We start from the raw sequence: 9910 nt of genomic DNA on the forward strand, positions 1-9910 counted from the left end.
TCAGTGTATCAGCCATGTGAATACACCTTTTTTATGGCACGAATCTGACAGACAATGATGTGTCTTTGAAGGTTTGGCTGATCCTGTTTCCTGTCCAGTCCTGAGCCTTGTATGCATTTAAATTTGACTTGTTAACTTTATAAGGATACTTCAGGCTTGTATTGTACTGAAATTGGCTGGGATCTCAGTATCTCCCTTATTCCCACGTACTTTTTTCTTAGAAATGCTTTGTAGTGGTGTTATTGCTGTTGGGAGGTTCAGCTTTAACAGCCTCCAATAAAGATATGAGCCTGCAAAAGGCACCAGTAGCCCGAGATTATTCAATAGGAACAACCGAAGCGCAGGTGCCTGCTGTTTGCAGGGCCTCTTATTTGGGGCAGCGGCAGCTGGCCCCGGCTCCAGCAGCGGGCAGGCAGCAGGCAGGCAGCGGGCAGGCAGCAGGCAGGCAGCGGGCAGGCAGCAGGCAGGGAGCAGGCAGGCAGCAGGCAGGGAGCAGGCAGGGAGCAGGCAGGCAGCGGGCAGGCAGGCAGGCAGCAGGCAGGCAGCAGGTACGGCTCCTCATGCCCCACAGAATGGGACCTGCCTGCAATAGGCACAAAGTCCTGCAGTGCTGGTGGGGTCCATCAGCATGGACAGACAGCAGTGGGCTGTGAATTCCCCCTTTGCTGGGTTTGCTTGTTGTAGAATTTCCTGGAGAAATTCCTGCCTTCCCCGGTGCTCGCAGGAAGCCTGAACGCATTTCTAAGGCAGCTGATGAGAACAGTGCCCTTCGTTGCAGGGGAGGAAGGACAAGGCCCTTGAAATCTCGTTTCAGGACATTTCATCATTTGGACTGCGTGTGAAAATAAATGTCATTTCATACGACATTCCAGATTACTTATCAAATAGTGATCTGCCTCTTAATGCCTAGACTACTGGAATCTGTGCAAATTAAATGTTGTACTTGCAAATGTATTTATTCATTACGCTTAGCAATTAACTAATGATTTAAGTAATTGAGCTGTAAATTATCCCCTTGTTTATAAAATAACAACATCCTCTGAGGGATAATATTTTCTATTACAGCAACTATGAACACATCAATTCTTGACTAGCATGTAAAGGATCTCCACCTTTTCTCTTTTTAGCTCATATGAGAAAAATGATTCCCCAATGGGATTGCCAGGACTAGAGCATGCACACAGCTCTGGACTGGCACACATGTGGCAGCACGTAACCAAAGCAAACGGAGAATGCACAGGAGTTTTCCAAAAAACCTGCCTCCTGTTAATGACCAACGGTCTTATGGAGGGGATGACTGCAAATCAGCAAGAGAAAGAAGAAAAATAAGGGAGAAAACCACTCCACCCAGGCACACACGCTGCTCTGCTGTCAAAATGTGCTAACTGAGGATTTCAAATCACCGCTTCCCGTGTCGGGTCTGACCACCCTGGGCAGAAAAACAAGCAGAAAACCCACCGTCGCTGTGTCCCCCTGGCACGTCGCCCCGATCGCCTCGCCTGCCCCCGCGGCTGAACCCTGGCGTAATTCCGGCGGCTGAGCAGGGCGGCGGGAGGCAGGCAGGGCAGGGTCTGGCTCCCCGGGGAGGCGGCAGGGACGGTGCCAGCGCGCTGCCACGCGGCTCAGCACCCTGCCCGCTGCCCTGCCCACGTGCATGAGGTCGCTGATCCTAATAACGTATGATCATCCTGATATTCTTGATATAGCTAGAGGACTAATTTTAGCTCTGCTATCGCCTTGAATAATGAATATTGATTTTAGGAATGCAGCATTCAAATTATATATACATTGAAGTATGAGTGAGATAGGCTAACTCTCTCCATAATCCTGCCAAGCTAAAACAAAACCGAAGACACCGGGGAGATCAGGAGCCAAGTGCAAATGATTCATCGTATCCTGGATTTATCAGAGTCCATCTAGTTACCACTTCAAGAAAGATGCTGGCTGGGCAAAGGCTCTATTCTGCAGCAGCACAGCACTGCGCCCTGAAGTATCCTCCATTTTATTGAATAAATGGTTAAGGGAATAATGGAATCGGGAGAGTAGTGTGGCCTGGGGAGGGCTGGCAAGCTGTGACCAATCCCGTCTGCCAAGGGGAAAAGCTCGGTGTCCTGAGGGCTCTGGGACCAGGTCAGATCAGGAAGGCTGAGACCTCTGTCCCTGCCCTCCATGGGGACACAGCCCCCACACTGTCCTCAGCAGAGCTGCCCCACGGGAGGCAGAGCTGCCTGGTGCAACACCTCCCAAATGTCCTAAATACTTTCTTGCTGCACCTCTGTGGTTGCCAGGGTTTTAAGGATAACGTGCAGCTTACACAATGCTCTCCCTGCTGCCGATTCATGGCACCAGGAGTACGAGATGACAATCAGCTGGTGAACTTAACAGAAAGCTCCAGGGCAGTGATCAGTCCGGGCTCCTTTCTTGGACGGATTAATGCCAAGGAAAAAGAATTGTGTTGGAAAATGTGATGGATCACTCTGCAGAGGAGCACAGACGCTGCGGTCGAGGGCTGGCCCCAGGGGATTGATGAGCCTGCAGCCGGTGAAGGTTGGGTCCCCAGGGAGCTGCCTGCCATGGTCCCACCTGCCCTCGGCTGCGGGTGCCAGTGGGGCTGGGGGAAGAGGGCAGAGGGGACACAGACAGGGCTGGTGTGCTGGGACTTTGAGAGCACGCTGACGCAGCCAGGCGCGGTTTCCCTGCGCCGAGGACGGCTGGCGAGGCTCCCACCTCGCCACACTCCCGCCTGCGTCTTCCCACCCCCGGCTGCGCCAATCCAGCTGCGCACAGCTGGGCTGCAAACCGCAGCGCTGGTCTGATCTGACTTAAAAGCCGTGTTCTGGAAAAGCCTGTGGGGCTTCCTGCAGCCAGGGATTGCCAGGGATCACACACGGCTCAGCACACAAGTGCTGCAGCAACACGGCTGGGGCTGGACTCGTGGATGTGGAGCTGATGCACATCCACCTTCGCCTGGAGGCTCTCAAGAGGGTGCCTTCTGCTCAGTGTTTGGGACAGGGACATTTTCAGCACTAGCAAGCCCTGCATGCCGCCTCCAGCCCCACCATTGCCAAAGTCACAGTGTTTTCAGAAATGTACCCAGCCTACACAGCTCACAGGGTCTCCCTGTGCCCTGCAAGCATGCAGGCAGCACAGCTCCGCCACAGAGACAGCAGCCTGAGGCAGTGACACAAGTGGGATCTTAATAAATAAGTAACTCATCTCTCACTGCCAACACCTCCTACCACACATGGAGAGGATGACAGCCGAGAGACACTCCTTCCCATCTCCGGATCGCAGCAGTGACTGCGCATTTATTTCTGGCTCTCAGAGGGATGCAGGCACAGCTGGATGCCCCTCTGCCTGGACCTGATGGATCTTGCAAAAGGTCCTGCCTGTCGTGCTGGAGTGGGACTGCCCTGTCACAGCCAGCAGACTGCAAATTTGTGGTCCAGGGAACTCTGGTCATGTCACACGGAAAGATCTTCTCTAAGAGAAGGGTATAAGGCAGCTCCCGGCCTCCAGCTTGCAGTGGCAAGGGCACAATTTGGGGATGTTCCCAGTGCTCGTTCCCAATTGCAGCACCTGCCAGCGCCCAGCCCTCGCTGCCAGGGGAGGACCAGGCTGGCACCAGCCCCGTGCAGGGGTGCAAAGTGGAAAGCTGGGGCTGCACATGGGGCTGCTCCAGCCCAACCAGAAATCTCAGAAATAACTAATGCTGTGGGTATCACGGCAGGAGGGGAATTCCCACCCACATGGGTGGCATTTTGCAGTCGCCAAAATGCCCTCCTCGCCAGCTCCCCGGCAGCGTTTCCTTGGTTCAGCAGGATAGGAGCCTGCCAAGAGGAATCAGCTTAGCAAGAGATCCAGGTACCCTGGCTCCTGTCCCAGAGCCCTCTTCGGCACAGAGCTGTGCTCCAGCCTGGGATGGAAGGAGGAGATGAAAATGGATTTTTAATGCCTGTTCTTAGCGATGCTGGAGTTTCTCAGAGTGGTACTTTGCTACTCCAGCAAAGCCTTGACTGCTTCACGCCACAGCTTCCTGCACCACTCCTGGGGATGCCTGCCTGGTCATGTGGGCAATAGAAGGGTAGGTACCAGTTCCTGGAGCCCAGAGCTACCCTCCCCCCCAAAATAAACCAGGGGGTGTCACTGTAGAACGGCCAGATCTCCCTCTCACCCAGCCTGACTCATAGAGAGGAGTAAAACAAATAAACACTTCAGCTTCTCCTCTGCGGCGGCAGCCAGGGAAGAGCTGAAGCAGCCTGGCTCCTGCGAGGCACGTGCTTGCTGGAGGAGCAGCCGCCGTGCGAGCCCTGAGGCTCATCTGCCAGCGCTGGGGTGCTGGGTCTCAGCAGGCAGGTGGGAAATGGGTTCCCAGTGGAAAGGAGAGGGCAGGATCTGCTGCAAAACAGGGCTGCCGTCCTGCCCAGCGAGCTGCTCCTGCCATCGGCAGGACTGAGCAGTGACGCTGCTGCACAAGAGCTGCGCCCTTTACCACAAGGACCTGGTGCATAGGGGAGTAACGTCCATGAAAGCTTCGCTTCATCTAGGGAGCTTTGTCAGGAAGTCAGTTTGAAAGTGACCTTGTCCCAAAGAGCTGCCAAACATTTTTGGAGTGGAAATAAACTCTTAAACCGGCACCCAAAGATTCTGAGATCACATCTCCCAGGAGAGTTAGTTGAGTACGGATTGCACAACAGCTTCTGAGATGGGGACCACGAGTGCAGGCACATGTATGGGACTGCCCAGAGGAGACATCTGCACCAGGGACATGTCCCTGACACACAGCACTTGTTTTCCAGCCTTCAGAGTGGTGACGATTTTGAGCTGCAGCCAGGCTAGGTTTGCAGTCCGTGACCCGAAGGGGAAAGGCTTGCTGTGCCACTCCTGGGCTCCAGCTCCTTCCCAGGATCTTACAAACAACTTGGTTTCTATTTTTTCTACTTCCCAGGATCCTGCAAGCTTTGGGTATTAAGACTCTTGAATCTCTAGAAGCACATTTTACTCTGGCTGCTTCCTAAATGACCAGAAAGCCAGCACAGCCAGCCCTGCCACCTCTTTACCTCCTGTGTGCTGCCCCAGCGGCAACAACCTATTTTATTCCACCTTCCCGCCCCTGGGCCCATGCCCAGGACTAGTCTAAATTTTCTTGCCAACACATTTTTCCTCCAAGATGTTCTGCCAGTCAGTAATGCCTCAATGTGCTGTCTAAAGGTTCTTCCCAAATCTGTTTTGGACAATTCCCAATTTGTAACCCAAGATAACTGCCTGAGCAAAGAAAAAAAACATTGCCAGAGGACTGTGGGACAAGGGACACCCCAGTCCCCAGGGCAGCCCCTTATCTTGAGGCTTTATCTCCCCATTGACACCTCTTTCATAAGCAAAAGCAGGGCTGGAGAAACGCAGACATCTGTTCCAGGTCCCTCCAGCAGTTACAAATCCCTTCATCACCTCCTTCCAGCCTAAACTTGGCCTTGGCCACTTCATTCCCAGAGACATCCTTCCATGCAAATCCTCCCCTTCCTCTCCTGATCCCCGAGGAATTCACACATGTACACGCTTCCGTTTGGGGATCCCAACCCTCGCACGCGGAGGGCATGTCACAGCAGCGCGCTGGTGGCAGAGGAGATGCGGAGCAGGGACACCAGTGTCACTGCCTCCCCGCTGCCCCATGCAGCACTCAGCCGTGGATCCAAGAAGCCCCTGCAGTTGCTTTTGGAGACCTCACATGCCCCAAAAGCAAACCCACCTCCATGGGCTTTGCAGCAGGGCTGGGCAGGGAGCTGGTGTGGGCAAGGGGAGATGCTGCCAGCAGTTGTGGGCAAGTCCCAGGTCCCCAGGGCGCGCAAAGACTGGCAGCCCATGGTGACAGCCTGTCCTGGCTGCCGGCCCCGCACTCGTCCCCCAGAGACACCAACCTCTGGCCAGCAATCAGAGCTGGCCTGCCCAGCTCCGCATTTCCCCACAGAAGGGAGAGCACCAGCTCAGTAATCGTGATCACTTTCCTTTTTTTCCCCCCAAATATATGCACATATCAGCACTAGAAAAAATATTGGTTCGCTACATAACTTTCTGGGGTCTCCAGAAAGAAACTGCAGATTTCCTGCAAATCAGTTGCCTCTGATTTCCCCATAAAGGCAACTGAGAAAAGACTTTTCAGCAGCGACTTCCCCAGTGCAGCCTCCATCTCTTCCCCGCTCGAGTTTGTCCGAATGTCTCGCTAATTGAAGCTTACGTCAAATATTGCTCATCCGAAGTTAAATCTTACACACTGAAGGCTCTTGTTTGTTTTTAAATCAAAAGGCTTGTGGCTCCATCGAGGAGCTGAAAGCAAGCAGGGATTTGTACTTTGCTGCAGTTTTAAACATGACACTCTTCCTTTTATTTATTTTCCTTTTTTTAAACTCCGAAGGCTCCGCAGGCAAGCCCCTGCAGGGACGGGCGCTTTGCACCGGTGAGATCTGCAAACATGTCTCTTCTTTCTTGAACTTTATTTTTCTCACGGTCTCTGAAAAGGCGAGATCAGGTGATACATGTGGGATTGGCCCCGTACAGGTGCAGATCAGGTACTGGAGGAGGTGGAAAAACATTACTGTGTATACTCAAAAAAAAAAAAAAGGAAAGAAAAGAAAGGAGAAAGAGCAACTGAGCACATTTTTTAATAGGCCAGGTCTAGTTCTTGGCAGGATGACTCAGGCTTAGCTGGCAGACTATGGGAATAGGAGTGTGAGAAAGTCAGTCAAGCAGAGGGAAGGGAAAAAAAAGGAAAAAAAAAAAAAAAAAAGAGAGATTCAAGTCCCCAGGCAAAATACTTTTTTTATTTTTTCAAACTAACCCCACAAACTGTCCAAACCAGGCGGCGGTGCAGCAGCCCGGCGGGGCCACGGCCGAGGGACAGCCACCTCCCTCCGTTCCGCACCCGCCCCGGCACCGCCGGATCTGCGGTCGCACCGTCACCGCAGCGCCGGGCGGCCTCGCCCACACCGGCCCCGCAGCCGTGCCCGGGCCGAGCGCTCCGCTGAGGCTGCGGGACACCCGGGCGGGCGGGGGCCGCCGCCGGGGGAGCGGGGCCGCCCCGCACACGGGCGTTGGGCTCCGGCCACCGCAGCTGGGCCCAGGCCGCCGCGGCCCCCCACAGCGCAGCCCGCCCCGGGGCCGGCAGCCGGCAGCCCCCGCGGGGAGCGGGCCGGGCCCCGCCTGCCACGGGCGCCAATTAACCCGGTAATTAGCGCGGCGCTCCCCGAGGGGCCCCCCCCACCCAGGTCCTCCCCGCCCCCGCCGCGGGCGGCGCCCAAGGGGTTAACCGCGACCGCCCGCCCGCCCGCCCCGCGCCATTGGCCGGCGGCCGCCGCGCGGCGCCCAGCCAATGGGCGGGCGCCGTCCACGAGCGGGGCCGCGTGCGGGCGGCGCCCATTGGCTGGGCGCGAGTGTGGGAACGGCGGCGGGGGACGTTTCACACGAGCCGCGCGCGTGCGGCGCGCGCTATAAGTAGGGGCGGCCAAGGGCGCGCGGCACCCGCGCCCTGCCGGCCCCGCCGCCGCCGCCGCGCGCCGCCCGCCCCGCCGCCCCCGGGCCCCCCCGCCCGCCGCTGCCCCGGCGCCTCCTCCGCGGCGGCGGGCGCTGCCGGCGCGGGCGCAGGATGCCGGCCGACCTGATGGAGAAGAGCAGCGCCTCGCCGGTGGCCGCCACCCCCGCCAGCGTCAACGCGACACCCGACAAGCCCAAGACGGCGGCGGAGCACCGCAAGGTAAGCGCGGCCGGGACGAGTGGCGCCGGGACGGGCAGTGCGGTGCGGGGCAGCGCCGGGCGCTCACCGCCGCCTCTCTTGCAGTCCTCCAAGCCGATCATGGAAAAGCGGCGGCGGGCGCGCATCAACGAGAGCCTGGGGCAGCTGAAGACGCTCATACTGGACGCGCTGAAGAAGGATGTAAGCGGGGGGGCGCGGGGCGGGGGGCGCGGGGGTGCCGGTGCCGCCGGCCGGGTCTGAGCCCCGTTTGTGCCCGCAGAGCTCGCGGCACTCCAAGCTGGAGAAGGCCGACATCCTGGAGATGACCGTCAAGCACCTGCGGAGCCTCCAGCGTGCCCAGATGACCGGTGAGTCCCGGAGAGAACCGGCGCGGGGGCGGGTGGCGGCCGGGGCATTGCGCTCCCTGCCTGCATCCTCGGTAGCGAGAGCAACAGGAGCACCCGGCTCCAAACCTGCATCTCCGGTACTGGGGGTGATGAGGGTACCACGTTCTGTACCAGTATCCCAGGTACAGCAGACCAGTGGGCTCCCCATCTGTATCCTGGGTACTAGGGGGCTATGGAGGGCACAGCACTCCTTGCCTGCATCCCAGATACTGGGCGGGGGGAGGCGAGAGGTACCTTGCTCTGTACCTGTATCCACAGTACAGGGAGTCTGTGGGGGACACTGTGCGCTCTGTCTGCATCCCCAGTACTGGGAGGGCACTGGGAGGACTGCAGTCCTGGCTTGGGTCCCCTCACCAGCGGAGCTGTGCTCCCCACCTGGATCTGTTTGGGAGAGGTGGGAGGCACAGGAGCCACTGGGGGGACTGTGCTCCTTACCTGGATCCACATTACTTAGGGGCAAAGGAGGACACTTGGGGGTTGTATGTACCCCACCCGCGTCCCTGATGCTGGGGTACTTGGTAGCAGAGGGGCCGTGCTCTCTATCGGGATCCTTGGCAGCCGGGAGCACAAGATGTTCTGCCGGGGGGCTGCAGGATGCAGTGCTGGTGGGCTGCACACCCCTGTTCCCTGCAGAGCCTGCTGACCGCTGTGTGCCTCTCTCCTCCCGCAGCTGCACTGAGCACGGACCCCACGGTGCTGGGCAAGTACCGCGCCGGCTTCAGCGAGTGCATGAACGAGGTGACGCGGTTCCTCTCCACCTGTGAGGGTGTCAACACCGAGGTGCGCACCCGGCTCCTGGGCCACCTGGCCAGCTGCATGACCCAGATCAACGCCATGAACTACCCTGCGCCTCCTCCGCCACCCCCGCTGCCACCAGCTGCAGCCTTTGGGCCACCCCTGGTGCCTCCAGGCAGTGGTGCGGGGCCGCTCCCGGGTATGCCCTGCAAACCAGGCGCTGACACAGCCAAGGTGTACGGTGGCTTCCAGCTACTGCCAGCCTCTGATGGGCAATTCGCCTTCCTCATCCCCAGCACCGCCTTTGCTCCCGGCGGTGCTGTGCTGCCCCTGTACGGTGGCCCACCCACGGCCGCCACCGCTGCCTCACCGCCTGGCCCACCACCTGGCACAGCTGACTCGGTCTGGAGACCCTGGTGAGGGTGATGAGCACTGGACTGGACTGAGCACCACACCCCGTGCTGCTGGCACGGCTGTACATAGGTTATATGTTCATATTGGATTGTGCCTTTGTACCATAGCACTCCCTTGACAGTGTTTCGTGTTTTACACGAGATCTTTTTTCTCCCTCCCTTCCCCTTCCCTATGTGACACCAAAGATTGTTGGTTTTGGTTTTTTTTTTTTTTTTGAATGCTCTTAAAATAAAAGTGTCTCTTCCATTTTGGAAGGCCTTTGGAGATAGGTTGGAGTGCTGGCTTGTGTGCATAGGAGGGAGCCCAGCTCCTGGCTGCACAGGGATCATACTGCTCCAGGGCTGCCTTGTCCGGCTCTCCAGGCTGGAGCTGTCACTCACACCCTCTGTTCCCTCTCCCTGCCCTGAGGCAGATGTAATCACTGCTTGCTTGGGAGCAGCTCAACTGATCAGACTTGTTAAAATGAACTTATGTTTGCAGAGCTGGTGAATGTGCTGAGGGAGGCACCTCTGCCCTGTTCCTGGCTCCTCAGGCTGGCAGAGTGCAGTAGCCCAGGTAAAGTGAGATGCATTCGGTGCGGAACCTGACAGCCTGGCTCCCCATCTAGGCTGCCCGGCTGAGCCTCCTGCCC

General features: G+C 57.6%; 1 protein-coding gene across 2 annotated transcripts; it reads left to right on the top strand.

Moving 5' to 3' along the window:
- Positions 1 to 7564: 7564 nt before the first annotated feature.
- Positions 7565 to 9541, top strand: HES1 (hes family bHLH transcription factor 1). Of its 2 annotated transcripts, XM_082056386.1 has the most exons (4): positions 7565 to 7744; positions 7829 to 7924; positions 8004 to 8091; positions 8801 to 9541. In XM_082056386.1, the coding sequence occupies exons 1-4, from the start codon at positions 7637 to 7639 to the stop codon at positions 9283 to 9285; spliced, it is 777 nt and encodes a 258-aa protein (XP_081912512.1). In that variant the 5' UTR covers positions 7565 to 7636; the 3' UTR covers positions 9286 to 9541. The 2 variants fall into 2 exon arrangements, with proteins under 2 accessions (XP_081912512.1, XP_081912511.1); XM_082056385.1 differs by having other exon boundaries at positions 7565 to 7924.
- The last annotated feature ends 369 nt before the right edge of the window (positions 9542 to 9910 follow it).

This window comes from Streptopelia decaocto (assembly GCF_964273445.1).
Source record: "Streptopelia decaocto genome assembly, chromosome: 6".
Taxonomy (NCBI): domain Eukaryota; kingdom Metazoa; phylum Chordata; class Aves; order Columbiformes; family Columbidae; genus Streptopelia; species Streptopelia decaocto.